General features: G+C 45.0%; 1 protein-coding gene across 4 annotated transcripts in view; it reads right to left on the reverse strand.

Annotated features, from left to right (window-relative positions):
* Positions 1-15,489, reverse strand: part of LOC119969087 (cilia- and flagella-associated protein 47-like) — an 868,530-nt gene that overhangs the window by 665,052 nt on the left and 187,989 nt on the right. For all 4 annotated transcript variants that reach the window (XM_038802287.1, XM_038802288.1, XM_038802285.1 and 1 more), the window contains exons 18-20: positions 9,590-9,712; positions 3,449-3,580; positions 3,266-3,343 (exon numbers count right to left, since the gene is read on the reverse strand). In XM_038802287.1, the coding sequence (XP_038658215.1) occupies positions 3,266-3,343; positions 3,449-3,580; positions 9,590-9,712 (333 nt within the window). The remainder of the gene's footprint in view (positions 1-3,265; positions 3,344-3,448; positions 3,581-9,589; positions 9,713-15,489) is intronic.

Here is a 15,489-nt window from a genome sequence, read left to right on the forward strand (position 1 = left end):
CTGGGGCATGCTCAGAACATGTTGGTGTGGTTGGCCGGGCCTTGCTGGCACCGTTCATACTTGTCCTCTACCTCTGGGAAGAACCTGCTCATTCAGGTTCTTGTTAGGTGCGCTCTGTGCACCACTTTCAATTGCATGAGCCTTGTGCAAGTGAAGGTGGAGTTGGCCCTTTTTAATGCTTCACTCCAGATTTCCCATTCCTATTTCCATCCCTAGTTCTTCCTCCCACTTTTCCCACATTTCATCCAGTTGGGAGCATGCACTCTCGAACAGTCGACAACACGGGTCCCTGCAGTTCCCCCACCCAGATTGTCTGCGTCCAATAGTTCCTCTAACGTTTTGCCTCTCGGGGTCCGTGGTATGCTGTTGTCTTCTTGCAAAAGAAGTTCTCTACCTGCAGGTGTTGTATTTCGTTTCCGTTGGGTAATTGTAGTTTTTCTGTTAGTTTCTCGAACTTCACTAGTCTGTCCTCTGTGTAGAGGTCCCTAACAGTCAGCGTCCCTCCGTCCTGTCTCCACTTCCTAAAGCAGATTGTCAGGATGTCCAAGCTACCTTCACGTTGAGGCCTCATTTGAATGCAACCAGCGAACAGCAAGCACCTATAAGCTCAATGGGAAGGTGAAACGCTTAGTTCCGTAATGAGCCAGCCATTTGGTCCGACCCGGGAAGGAGTCAATCCTGGAGGGTCAATTGTGGGCTGATAAGGGGCTGCAGTATTTTTGTGGAGCTAGGAGGAGTGCGACTGTTCTTCTTGCCCAGTGTTAGCGAAGGTGGTGGCAGACAGAAGTGCCAGTAAATTATGGTGCAAAGTAAATTTTATATCTTCAAACATTTCCATTCATATACTGGCATACATTGTTGATTACTGTGGTGCAAGTGACCAGAAAATCCCAATAAATTGTTTGTAACCAAGCCAAAAAACCTGGCATCATAAGCAAATTACATAGCAGTGATACTGGACACAAACCAATTAAAACAAATTGGAACTTTGTCTCCTCTTTCACCTATTTTCACTTCTATCTTCTCCTTTCAGTTACTTTTTCTGAGACCTCCTACAGCTGCTACGTCAACTTCTGTAGTTTTTTTTATCCCCCAGAAACTGTTTAAAATGATTTATTCTGGCCTTCATAGTGGTTAAATGTTATTTTGAACATGGTGGATTGCAACTGATGTACTTCCGGCATCGGTACTATTTTTAATGTACTCATGTATTTAGATCCTAGTCGCTTTTATGGTCCAATATGGGTTTTGGGCAATACCTTCGCCTGCCACTGCAAAGCAATCAACATAACGAGGAGGCAGAACAGCAATGGTGACGCACTGAGAGTGATTTTCATCACTTGTTTAACATGGGCAGCTAGAAGAGGAAAATTAATGGGATGAGGTAAACTTGATTACCCCTTGAAAGCAGATGTCTACCTGTTTAGGATGGAGGACGCCATTTATATCGAGGTCCTACTTCATTGACATGCCATCTGTGTAGCTTATAATAAAACATTACCCAGTCTACTGTTTGAATGGAAATATTTGTTCACATTTCTCAAGTGTTATTATTATACCATTATGAATTCTTGGCTGAGTTTCGAAAGATACAGTCTCAGTAATGGATTTGGAGTTTTTATCCACTAAACTGTCATGGATTTACAGTTTAAAGAGACTATTAAAGAATTAACTGTCTTTGAGATGGCTACTGAATAGAAATGTATTTGCTTTTTAACAGATTAATTATGTAAGGAATTTAAAAGCTTTAGTGGGTATTTTTTCATCATCAAGTATGTTTGAGTGAGAGCAATATTAGATGGCTAGGTGTTTGTTTCTTTTCCTCAAGGTTATGACAGATTTGCTTGTAATGATGATTTCAAACGAAAGGGGCTGGATTCTCTGTTTTTGGGACTACGTCCCCAGGCCGTCGTAAAAACTGTGGACTTTCACGCCAGAAAAACTGGCATGAAAGAGCCACATATTCCTAGCCCTGCAGAGGGCTAGCAAGACCCGGTGTAAATCTACCAGCTTTTGCTACAGATACTGGCCCCCCGCACATCCGGTTTAGAGGCCACGCATGCGCATGGGGCGGCCTCCAGCGGTCAAGCTGTGCTCCATGGCGGACTCAGACCATAGAGCTGGACATCACAAAGAGAGCCCCTGATCTGCCGCATGCCCGACCCTGACCTCCTGCCCAAACATTGCTCGGCTGCGTATAAGGCACCCCTGCCCTCCGATCAGCCCCCCCCTCCCACGACCAGGGCGGCCGCGGACTGAGTCTGCAGCCATCATGCTAGTTTCCCGGCAGATGGGACCATGAGTGGTCCACGCCATCGGGACTTCAGCCGGTCGGGAGCAGAGAATGGCGGAGCGAGCCTCCAGCAATGGCCGTAGGTAGGTGATATGCAGCGTGGCATACTCTCCATGTACGCTGCTTTTCAGGGCCTGCAGAAACGGGGAACCGGCGCCGATCCCAATTCCGTGCAGGGAAATGGATTCTCCACCCCGGCGCCGGCCACGATTTTGGTGTCAGGGTGCGGAGAATCCAGCCCCAGTTGTTCAGGACCAAGATTAATCAGATCCAGATGAAAGAAATGGTCGAAGAACAGGCCAGCACTACCGAGCGCTTATTCCAGGACAGAGGGATGCCGCTATTGTCCAAATCATGAAAATGAGAAAGAATAGCTCCTAAGGTTGGTCCATGGTAGATAATGCGTGAGTGGCTATGGAAGTGGTGGCAATAGGGGGTGGGTGAGCGGGACATGAATAGGCATGGAAGTGGCATGGGGGTAGAAGAGAGTGAGGGCTAGAGAGCCGAACAGCTTCCAAAATGACCAGGATGAACTCCCAGAAAACCAAGGCATGCTTTCTAAACATCCCCCCTCAGCCTTCATCACTTCCATAGCACCTTTGATATACTCCCAGGGACAGTGGGTACAACTATATTCTGCTGCATTTCCCTGCGTCTAATGGGCCCTTTAAACCAAAGTCAGCCAAGTCAGGACCTTGTCCAAATCGAGCTACCCACCTCAGTAGTCAAATTTTGGCCGCAGAATTATGACTCAAATGAAAGGTTTGGTAAAAAATGGTGGAGGTTGCACCATGAATGCTTCATCTTTTGTACCAGACACTGAGTGGCCTAACCAGTTGTCCTTAAAGAAACTATTGGAGGCCTCTCAACAAAGGGTCCAGTAAAATTTTATTTTTGTGCGCTCATGGTTCAGGATCTTGAAATCAAAACAACTCAAGTTACAAAGTTAAAAAAAGCCAATGAAATACTAACCACATCAATTTCAGCCACTGGTCGTATCACTGATCCACCAACCCGTAGCTTCAATAGGTTTGAATTGCGAACGTCAAGCTGTGAAAATATTATAAATATTTAATTCGAAAATGCTGCATCTCAGCCTTTTTTGTATCTTTCCCAAAGATGTCAATTTACTAAAAGCATTTGCTCTTCATTTACCTTTATTCTGGTGTCAAACTTGAACACTGTAGTTGGATGGAAGTAAATTTTGAAACGCACATGGCCCCCAATAGGTACAGTCCCAAAAGCAGGAGTCACAGTCATTCCAGGCACAGGATGCACATTTTTTACCTTTCAAATAGAAAGAGGACAATGTAAATGTGGAGCAAGTTACATTACTGAATGAAAATATGAACATGATTTGATCATTTTACCAAGAAACAGAACAAAATACTGTGAATTACTCAGTTGTTAATGAACAAAAGTGCATTAATGTGATTCCTGGGATGTAGGGATTGTCCTGTCAAGAGAGATTGAGTAAGCTAGGCTGCGATTCCCTCAAATTTAGAAGAGAGATGATCTCACTGAAAGTAAAATTCTTAAGGAACATAACAGGGTGGATGTTGGAAGGGTACTTCCACCAGCTGGGGAATCTAAAACTCAAGTTTGCAGTCTCAGGAAAAAGGGGCGAGGCATTTACAAGTAAGAAGATAAATTTATTCACTCAAATTTATTCATTGCAAGGGCTTTGAAGTACAGAAATAAAGAAGTTTTGCTACAGTTATACAGCATTCTGGTGAGACCGCATCTGACGTATTGTTTGCTGTTTTAGTCTGCATATTTAAGGAAAACATATTTGCATGGAAGGCAGTAGTGAAGATTCAGTAATTTGGTTGCTGGAATGAGGTGGTGGCCTTATGGTGAAGGTCTGGGTAAATTGAGCTTATAGTCTCCAGAGCTTAGAAGAATGAGACACAATCTCATTGAAACCTACAAGATTTTGAAAGAGATTGATGGGGTAGATTGGAGAGAATTTTTGGAATTCTCTACCCCAGAGACTTGTGGATGTGTCAGCTTTGAATATATTTTAGCTGATAGTCAGATTTTTGATCTCTTCGGGACATAGATCCAGGCTGGAAAACGGAGCTAAAGTCCAAAATCAGCCATGATTGTAATGAATGTTGCAACGGGTTCAACAGAGCTTATAGGAAAATAGAAAATAGGAGCAGGTATAGGCCATTCAGCCCTTTTATGATAATTAATAATAATAATCTATATTATTGCCACAAGTAGGCTTACATTAACATTGCAATGAAGTTACTGTGTTGTTCCTCGTGTCTTAATAAAGCTCGTAGTCTCAAAGGTGGAGAAGATGCTTTATTGTGAATTCGTTCTGTCTTCAGAGCTTAACTTACGGCTACCTCAAATGCTGTCTGCCTGTGTGTCTGTGTCCTGCTCCCAGTTCTCCCTTCCGTGAAGTGTGTCCTCACTTCCTGTCCCTGTGTATTTATAGCTCTCCCGTGCTCCCTCTAGTGCTTTCTCAGTTGTATTGCATCTGCTCAGATCTACAATCACCACAGTTACTGTAAAAAGCCTCCAGTTGCCACATTCCAGTGCCTGTTCGGGTACACATTCAGAATGTCCAATTCACCTAACAGCACTTGTGGAGGAAACCAGAGCACCCAGAGGAAACCCACGCAGACACAAAGAGAATGTTCAGACTCTGCACAGACAGGGACCCAAGCCAGGAATCGACCTGGGACCCTGGCTCTGTGAAGCAACAGTGTTAACCAATGTGCTACCATGCCGCTCCACGGTGATCATGGCTGATCCTCCAGCTCAACACCATACACCAGCACTCTTTCACGTGCCCTTTGATGCTTTTGGAGTCTAAAAATCTATCTATATCCTTCTTAAATTTATTGTCCACTCTCCCTCTTATTTCTTATGTATCACAGAGAGCTGCGAATGATCGGTCCTTGCGTATATTCAATTCAGAGATTGACAGATTCTTGGGTATTGCGGAAACCAAGGAATATGAGGATAGTGCAGAAATGTTTAACTGAGGAAGAAGATCAGCCATGGGCTTAATGAATGACGGAGCAGGTCAAGAGACCAAATGGCCTATTCCTGACACTATTTCTTAAATTCTTATGTCCTCAATGTAGAAATGAAAACAAAGCACTGGCGTTAATTTCTACAGCAACAATGTTGAAAAGCAGAAATGCCATATTGAATGTCTATGCCCTTGATTAGATGCACAGTTCAGCATATTGTGATCATAGCTCAGTGTAAAAAGGATATTGAGGCACCGGAAAAAGATGTTTTTTTTTTAATTACAAGAATGATACCAGAACTGAGGAATTATGCCTTGCAGGAAAAATTGCGTTAACTGGAGTTCTTTTCTCTGGAAAATGGGAAGCTGAAGGTTGCCTTAATATAGGTCTTCATAGGAGTCCGGAGGGGCAATATTTGGAGTGTCGGAGGATCCGGGAGTGCAGGTGGAGAGATAGGCCGATGCATTGGCCTTTGCCTCCCTGATAGCCTGGAGACAAGTTTTGATGGGCTGGTGAAACTCGCAGCTATCGAGCGTAGGAGTATGGGTGTGCTGGAAGGAGTCGGAGCTATCGAGCGTAGGGGTATGAGTGTGCTGGAGGGACCCGGAGCTATCGAGCGTAGGGGTATGAGTGTGCTGGAGGGACTCGGAGCTATCGAGCGTAGGGGTACGAGTGTGCTGGAGGGACTCGGAGGTATCGAGCGTAGGGGTATGAGTGTGCTGGAGGGACTCGGAGCTATCGAGCGTAGGGGTATGAATGTGCTGGAGGGACTCGGAGCTATCGAGCGTAGGGGTATGAGTGTGCTGGCAGGACTCGGAGCTATCGAGTGTAGGGGTATGAGTGTGCTGGAGGGACTCGGAGCTATCGAGCGTAGGGGTATGAGTGTGCTGGAGGGACTCGGAGCTATCGAGCGTAGGGGTATGAATGTGCTGGAGGGACTCGGAGCTATCGAGCGTAGGGGTATGAGTGTGCTGGAGGGACTCGGAGCTATCGAGTGTAGGGGTATGAGTGTGCTGGAGGGACCCGGAGCTATCGAGCGTAGGGGTATGAATGTTCTGGAGGGACCCGGAGCTATCGAGCGTAGGGGTATGAGTGTGCTGGAGGGACTCGGAGCTATCTAGCGTAGGGGTATGGGTGTGCTGGAGGGACTCGGAGCTATCGAGCGTAGGGGTATGATTGTGCTGGAGGGACTCGGAGCTATCGAGCGTAGGGGTATGAGTGTGCTGGCAGGACTCGGAGCTATCGAGCGTAGGGGTATGAATGTGCTGGAGGGACTCGGAGCTATCGAGCGTAGGGGTATGAGTGTGCTGGAGGGACTCGGAGCTATCGAGCGTAGGGGTATGGGTGAGCGATTTGGCAGTGTTCCTGCACTTAGTGAAAATCAAGTTCACCATTAGGGTGCAGAGGATGGGTTCACCTCAAGGTGTAAGCTGTTCATCGACAAGGAGTATTGATTCGACAGAGGCAGGGGGGAGGTTATTTTTGTGTTTGGGTTGGGTTAAAAGTTTAAGGGGACGGACTAGTGCCATGTTGACAGTGGGTGGGGTGGGGGGAAACAGATTGTTGGGGGCGGGGGGTGTGTAAGGATGTTTTGGTTGTTTGCTGTTGCCGCTGTTGGTTTTGGTGTTTTTCTTCTTTGTTATCTGCTTGAAAATGCCTCCAATAAAATGTTTTTCAAAAAATAAATAAATAAAAGGTCCTCAAAATTCTGCAGGGATTTGATAGCTTAGATGTGAAAATGTCTCCAGTAATGAGGGAGTACAAAACTCGGAGTCATAAATAAATGAGAGCCACTAATAAATCCAATAACTAACACAGCGGTTAGCACTGCTGCCTCGCAGTTCCAGGATCTTGGGTTCAATTCTGGCCTCGGGTGTCTGTGTGGAATTTGTACATTCTCGACGTCTCTGCATGAGTTTCCTCCGGGTGCTCTGGTTTCCTCCCACAGGCCAAAGATGTGCAGGTTAGGTGGATTGGCCATGCTAAATTTCCCTTAGTGTCCAAAAGATTAGGTGGGGTTATGGGGATAGGGTGGAGGTGTGTGCTTAAGTAATGTGCACTTTCAGAGAGCCGGTGCAAACGCAATGGGCCAAATTACCTCCTTCTGCACAATAAATTCTGAGATTCTATGATAATTCAGGAGAAATATCTTTACTCAGTGAGAAGTCAGAATGTTAAACTTGTTGCCACCTGGAGTTGTTGAAGTGATTAATATAGATGTATTTAAGGTAGGTGTGGTAGGCTATGTTAGGGCTATCACGGTACCTAAGTGGGATACCTTATACTGTAGTATAAGTGGTAGAATCTGCCTGCTGGTTCCGCCCAGCAGGCGGAACATAAGAGTCTGTGTTTCACCCACAGCAGTCATTCTGTACCGAAGCTGCTGGGGTAACTACTTGTTCATTAAAGCCTTCAATTGGACTACAATCTCACTTCAGTAGTGATTGATCGTGCATCAATAGGTAAGTGCATGAGGGAGAAAGGACTCGGAAGCTATGATAATAGGATTAGATTAATAGGGGTGAGAAGAGGGTTGTGTGGGGAATAAAGAGCAGCATAGACCAGTTGTGCTGAATAACGGTTTCTGTGTTTTAATTTAAAATAATGTGTAGGAAAACTTTCTTATATAGCAAGTTATAATTTGAATACATTGCCTGAAAACGTGGTGGAAGCCGATGCAGTAAAACTTTCACAAAGGAATTGGATAAATTCAATAAAAGGAAACATTTTCAGAGCTATGGAGAAAGAGCGGGAGAGTGAGACTAATTGGATAGCTGTGTCAAAGAACTGACATTGACACATTTGTTCAATGGCCTCCGCCAAGATTGCATCATTCTATGAATCTATGTCTGTTGCACTGTATTTGAATTTGATAAAGGCATTTTTGTATACCTACTTAAATGATTATTTTCCCAAGAGTGTATGTATTCATCCAAAATGTTTAATGATTAAAATGGAATCTTGCATTCTTTGACACACCCCCAGATTTTCACCACAATGAAGAGCCTCTTCAATCTCCCCCCGAACCCAGCATTTCCCACCTTCACTGGGATGCACCTAGAATCAGGCTGGGGTTCACATATAAACAATTTTCAGAGGCAACTGGCCATTTAAATCACCGCCTCCGCTGAAGTTGGATATTGGAAAAACAGGAATATGAAATCCGGATTAGATCTGCAAATTAGAAGTATGGGGAGGCCTGAACTTGGTGGACGTGTTTGGATGTGTTTGGATATGTTTGGATGACCAGGGTACCCCTTTGGAGAGGATAGTTACCCCTTTGGATAGCATCCCAAGTCCGTTCTGGGAGAGGGAAGTCAATCTTTGAGAAAGTTGAGGCATCCTCTGTGATTGTTGAAAGTGAACATGATTGTGCACCTTTTTATGTATAAATTCATTTGAATTTTCAAGCTGTAAAAGAGCTGTCCTGGAAATTTCCAGCTATCCAGAATATGTCCAGCTGCCAGGGACTGTCCAGCTGTCAAGGAAATGTTAAGGAGTCCAGTTGTCAAATCTGTCAAAGCGATCCAGGAAGTGTCAAAGCTGTCAAAAACTATCCAATGATACTCAATAGGTTGGCATGGAGTGGTTAAGGCAAAATATGGCAGGGGACTTGAGTTGATGGGACTAAGTTGGCATAGACGTTATGGAGCAATGGGTGAGAGTGTAGGGGAATTAGGTTTGTATAAGAGTGAAAGGGGCATGGGTGGGTAGAAGGTAACTTAGTTTGCATAGGGATGTGTTGTGCCATTGGAGGATGGTTGAGGTCATTGGTTGGCATAGTTTGGCATGGGTGGGGCATAAGGAGTGAGTGGGGGGTTGAGGGAGGGAAGGGAAGGGGTCTGGAGGGATATCTTTGTTTTATTTAGTTAAACACAGTGTCAGGACATAGGCAAACCTTGAGCCCGGGGCCCTCCACGTATGGGAGCCGGTGGATTCATTTTGGGGTCACCCACCTCGACTGCAGTTTCAGCCCCCTGCTGCATTTTCTTTTTATTTTGTTTTTTTAATTTAGACAACCCAATTATTATTTTTTTCCAATTAGGGAGCAATTTAGCATGGTCAATCCACCTAACCTACACATCTTTTGAGTTGTGGGAGTGAAACCCAGGCTGACATGGGGAGAATGCGCAAACTCCACACGGACAGTGACCCAGGGCCGGGATTTGAACCCGGGTCCACCGCGCCGTAGGCAGTCGTGCTAACAACTGCACCACGTGCCGCCCATCCTGCTACATGTTTAACAAATAATTAAAAATAAATAGAAACAGCAACTTAATTAAAAAGTCAGCAACTGGCATACCTTAAAGTAAGCATGATATTGTCCATAGTTTTTAAGAACAGCTGTCTTCATGGTAACTAAATTCCAAGGGGCAGACTTAAAAAGCAGACGGCTCTCAGCGAAGCGAATATTCACATAGCCAAGCTTTAAAGCAAATAAAAATAATTTATTGACTTTGACTACATATTGCAAGACTCAAAAGATGCCACAATTATAACATGTTCATTCAGAATCATTGTGAAGTTGAATATATAACACTGGATCTCATGTGGAATTTACATACTTAATTCAGAAAATACAATCTGATATAACTGTCCCTGGTGGCTTTGTACTGCAGTCCTTCTGTCTACTTTCACTGTTCTCTCATAACACATGCTCTTCTGCTTTTTTTGTTTTTCTCTTTCTTACTTTCCATTTAGGTCAGTGTAAGATTATACAAATGTACAGCATGTGAAGAGTTAATGTTACATTACTTTGTTTGCACTGGAGTGCTGAACCTGTTGCATTTGAGTGCTACAGTGAGAGTTTGGTGACTGAGGGAGTATAAGGGTTCATTTTTATTTAAAGTCTAGTATTTCTTTTATTTAGTTAATTAACTTAAAAGTTGCTGTTTGGTCTATAAGAAGGTGAATTTTGAATCAGCTTGAAACAAGATTCAACTTGTAGGTACTTGCAGCTGGAGCATGTTAATTAGTTAATTGGATGCGGCCAGTTTTCAGAGGCTAGAGTCACAGTATAAATCTAAGCTAGTTACAGTGCAGACTTTGTTTGCACTTGAGTCCTGAACTTGTTGCATTTGAGTGCTACATTGAGAGTTTGATGACTAAAGGGAGTGCTGAACTTGTTGCATTTGAGTGCTACAGTGAGAGTTTGGTGACTGAGGGAGTTAGGTGAGGAGGGAGTAAGGTGCTCCTTACATTTTATTTCCTGTATTTATCAAAGAGCGTGAAGGGAGCCAGGAGTTTAGAGTACAGCTGACTGGAAGCAGAGTCGGAGGAGACTAGGGCAGTTGCATGCTCCTCCTGTAGGATGTGCGTGGTGAGGGATACCACTGGTGTCCCCGCTGACTATACCTGTGGGAAGTGCACCCAACTCCAGCTCCTCAGAGACCGTGTTAGGGAACTGGAACTGGAGCTGGATGAACTTCGGATCATCCGGTTGGCAGAGGGAGTTATCGGGAAGAGTTACAGGGAGGTAGCCACACCCAAGGTACTGGACAAGAGTAGCTGGGTTACAGTCAGGGAAAAGAAAACTAACAGGCAGACAGTGCAGGGATCCCTCGTGGCCGTTCCCCTTCAAAACAAGTATACCGTTTTGGATGCTGTTGGGGGGGATGACCTACCGGGGGAAGGCCCTAGCTGCCAGGTCTCTGGCACTGAGTCTGGCTCTGGGGCTCAGAAGGGAAGGGGGGAGCATAGAAAAGCAATAGTAATAGGAGATTCAATGGTTAGGAAAATAGATAGGAGATTCTGTGGTCGCGAGCGAGACTCCCGGAAGGTATGTTGCCTCCCGGGTGCAGGGCCAGGGATGTCTCGGATCGTGCCTTCAGGATCCTGCAGCGGGAGGGTGAGCAGCCAGAAGTCGTGGTGCACATTGGTACCAACGACGTAGGTAGGAAAAGGGGTGTGGAGGTAATAAACAAGTTTAAGGAGTTAGGCTGGAAGTTAAAGGCCAGGACAGACAGAGTTGTTGCCGGTGCCACGTGATAGCGAGGCTAGGAATAGGGAGAGTGCGCAGTTGAACAGGTGGCTGCAGGAATGGTGTGGGAGGGAGGGCTTCAGGTATTTGGATAATTGGAGTGCATTCTGGGGAAGGTGGGACCTGTACAAGCAGGATAGGTTGCATCTGAACCAGAGGGGCACCAATATCCTGGGGGGGAGGTTTTCTAGTAGTCTTCGGGAGGGTTTAAACTAATTTGGCAGGGGAATGGGAACCAAATTTGTAGTCCAGCAACTAAGGAAGCTGATATTCAGGATGCCAAAGCACGTAGTGATGCAGTGGGGAAGGTAATACTGACAAAGGAGAGTACTTGCAGGCAAGCAGATGGATTGAAGTGTGTATACTTCAATGCAAGAAGCATCAGGAATAATGTGGGTGAACTTAAGGCATGGATCGGTACTTGGGACTACGATGTGGTGGCCATCACGGAAACTTGGATAGAAGAGGGGCAGAAATGGTTGTTGGAGGTCCCTGGTTATAGATGTTTCAACAAGGTTAGGGAGGATGGTAAAAGAGGTGGGGGGGTGGCATTGTTAATTAGAGATAGTATAACAGCTTCAGAAAGGCAGTTCGAGGGGGATCTGCCTACTGAGGTAATATGAGTTGAAGTCAGAAATAGGAAAGGAGCAGTCACCTTGTTGGGAGTTTTCTATAGGCCCCCCAATAGCAGCAGCGATGTGGAGGAACAAATTGGGAAACAGATTTTGGAAAGGTGCAGAAGTCACAGGGTAGTTGTCACGGGTGACTTCAACTTCCCAAACATTGAGTGGAAACTCTTTAGATCAAATAGTTTGGATGGGGTAGTGTTTGTGCAGTGTGTCCAGGAAGCTTTTCTAACACAGTATGTAGATTGTCCGACCAGAGGGGAGGCCATATTGGATTTGGTACTTGGTAATGAACCAGGGCAGGTGATAGATTTGTTAGTGGGGGAGCATTTTGGAGGTAGTGACCACAATTCTGTGACTTTCACTTTAGTAATGGAGAGGGATAGGTGCGTGCAACAGGGCAAGGTTTACAATTGGGGAAGGGTAAATACAATGCTGTCAGACAAGAATTGAAGTGCAGAAGTTGGGAACATAGGCTGTCAGGGAAGGACACAAGTGAAATGTGGAACTTGTTCAAGGAACAGGTACTGCATGTTTTTGATATGCATGTCCCTGTCAGGCAGGGAAGAGATGGTCGAGTGAGGGACCATGGTTGACAAGAGAGGTTGAATGTCTGGTTAAGAGGAAGAAGGAGACTTATGTTAGGCTGAGGAAACAAGGTTCAGACAGGGCGCTGGAGGGATACAAGATAGCCAGGAGGGAACTGAAGAAAGGGATTAGGAGAGCTAAGAGAGGGCATGAAAAATCTTTGGCGGGTAGGATCAAGGAAAACCACAAGGCCTTTTACACATATGTGAGAAATATGAGAATGACTAGAGCGAGGATAGGTCCAATCAAGGACAGTAGCGGGAGATTGTGTATTGAGTCTGAAGAGATAGGAGAGGTCTTGAACAAGTATTTTTCTTCAGTATTTACAAACGAGAGGGGCCATATTGGTGGAGAGGACAGTGTGAAACAGACTGGTAAGCTCGAGGAGATACTTGTTAGGAAGGAAGATGTGTTGGGCTTTTTGAAAAACTTGAGGATAGACAAGTCCCCCGGGCCTAACGGGATATATCCAAGGATTCTATGGGAAGCAAGAAATGAAATTGCAGAGCCGTTGGCAATGATCTTTTCGTCCTCGCTGTCAACAGGGGTGGTACCAGAGGATTGGAGAGTGGCGAATGTCGTGCCCCTGTTCAAAAAAGGGAATAGGGATAACCCTGGGAATTACAGGCCAGTTAGTCTTACTTCGGTGGTAGGCAAAGTAATGGAAAGGGTACTGAAGGATAGGATTTCTGAGCATCTGGAAAGACACTACTTGATTAGGGATTGTCAGCACGGATTTGTGAGGGGTAGGTCTTGCCTCACAAGTCTTATTGACTTCTTTGAGGAGGTGACCAAGCATGTGGATGAAGGTAAAGCAGTGGATGTAGTGTACATGGATTTTAGTAAAGCATTTGATAAGGTTCCCCATGGTAGGCTTATGCTGAAATTAAGGAGGCATGGGATAGTGGGAAATTTGGCCAGTTGGATAACGAACTGGCTAACCGATAGAAGTCAGAGAGTGGTGGTGGATGGCAAATATTCAGCCTGGAGCCCAGTTACCAGTGGCGTACCGCAGGGATCAGTTCTGGGTCCTCTACTGTTTGTGATTTTCATTAACGACTTGGATGAGGGAGTTGAATGGTTGGTCAGTAAATTTCCAGATGATACGAAGATTGGTAGAGTTGTGGATAGTGAGGAGGGCTGTTGTCGGCTTCAAAGAGACGTAGATAGGATGCAGAGCTGGGCTGAGAAGTGGCAGATGGAGTTTAACCCTGACAAGTGTGATGTTGTCCATTTTGGAAGGACAAATATGAATGCGGAATACAGGGTTAACAGTAGGGTTCTTGGCAATGTAGAGCAGCAGAGAGATCTTGGGGTCTATGTTCATAGATCTTTGAAAGTTGCCACTCAAGTGGATAGAGCTGTGAAGAAGGCCTATGGTGTGCTAGCGTTCATTAGCAGAGGGATTGAATTTAAGAGCCATGAGGTGATGATGTAGCTGTACAAAACCTTGGTCAGATCACATTTGGAGTACTGTGTGCAGTTCTGGTCACCTCATTTTAGGAAGGATGTGGAAGCTTTGGAAAAGGTGCAAAGGAGATTTACCAGGATGTTGCCTGGAATGGAGAGTAGGTCTTACGAGGAAAGGTTGAGGGTGCTAGGCCTTTTCTCATTAGAACGGAGAAGGATGAGGGGCGACTTGATAGAGGTTTATAAGATGATCAGGGGAATAGATAGAGTAGATAGTCTGAGACTTTTTCCCCGGGTGGAACAAAGCATTACAAGGGGCCATAAATTTAAGGTAAATGGTGGAAGATATAGGGGGAAGTCAGAGGTAGGTTCTTTACCCAGAGAGTAGTGGGGGCATGGAATGCACTGCCTGTGGAAGTAGTTGAGTCAGAAACATTAGGGACCTTCAATCGGCAATTGGATAGGTACATGGATTAGGGTAGAATAATGGAGTGTAGATTAATTTCTTCTAAAGGGCAGCACGGTAGCATTGTGGATAGCACAATTGCTTCACAGCTCCAGGGTCCCAGGTTCGATTTCGACTTGGGTCACTGTCTGTGTGGAGTCTGCACATCCTCCCCGTGTGTGCGTGGGTTTCCTCCGGGTACTCCGGTTTCCTCCCACAGTCCGAAGATGTACAGGTTGGGTGGATTGGCCATGGTAAATTGCCCTTAGTGTCCAAAATTCTATGATTAACCTAGGACAAAAGTTCGGCACAACATCGTGGGCCGAAGGGCCTGCTCTGTGCTGTATTTCTCTATCTATCTACCTCTATCTATTAAGCCTAAACACTAGAGGGAGCTAAGGGACAGTACTATATATTGCATTGGCTCTTGGGCTTCTGGGAGGAGATTGGATTGGAACTGAAGGAGACAAGAATCAAAGTGTATTGCAGAGCTAGTTAAGATATTATAGTTCTCGTTAAGTAGATATAGTGTTAGTGAGTGTAGTTTAATTCTTATATTTATGTTTACTATTTTGAATAAGTGTCAAACTCAAATTTAGTATTAATAAAATGAGTTTAGTTCTTCAAAAGAGCATTGTGTATCTTTGTGATGACTATGCCTTCCATCCTGCAAATCCCTCACAAAGATCACCACAGTCAGGGGTTTTGGGGTTTGTGCACAGCATGCAATTGTGTGGAAAGATGCAACCTTCAACTTTCACCTTGAGTTGGCAAGAAAATGTGCCTCATCATTGAGCACCCTTCTCATCCAATCAGCCCTCAAGCTTCGTTGATGTCCTATTCAGCCCCAGTTAATGTGGCAGCAGGTCGACTGATCCCATTTCTGTGGTCATTAGTGCCACATTAATAGTAATTTTGCCTCTCTCATTGTCATTTTGCCTCTTTCTACTCAGTTTCACTTTCCATGGTTTAGTATCAATGAGCTTTAACTTGCGCTTTCTAATCCTCTGCCAAGTTAGAGTTTTGTGGATCAGGCAATTTGCCTATCCATTGGAAGATACATTGACCCAAATGTTGTGCAAATAGATTTTGCATTTATTGTACTCGGACATTTTTGCAATCTTTAAAAGTATTTCTGTGTAAGGTTTGCAGCA

The sequence above is a fragment of the Scyliorhinus canicula genome, chromosome 7 (genome assembly GCF_902713615.1).
Source record: "Scyliorhinus canicula chromosome 7, sScyCan1.1, whole genome shotgun sequence".
NCBI lineage: Eukaryota > Metazoa > Chordata > Chondrichthyes > Carcharhiniformes > Scyliorhinidae > Scyliorhinus > Scyliorhinus canicula.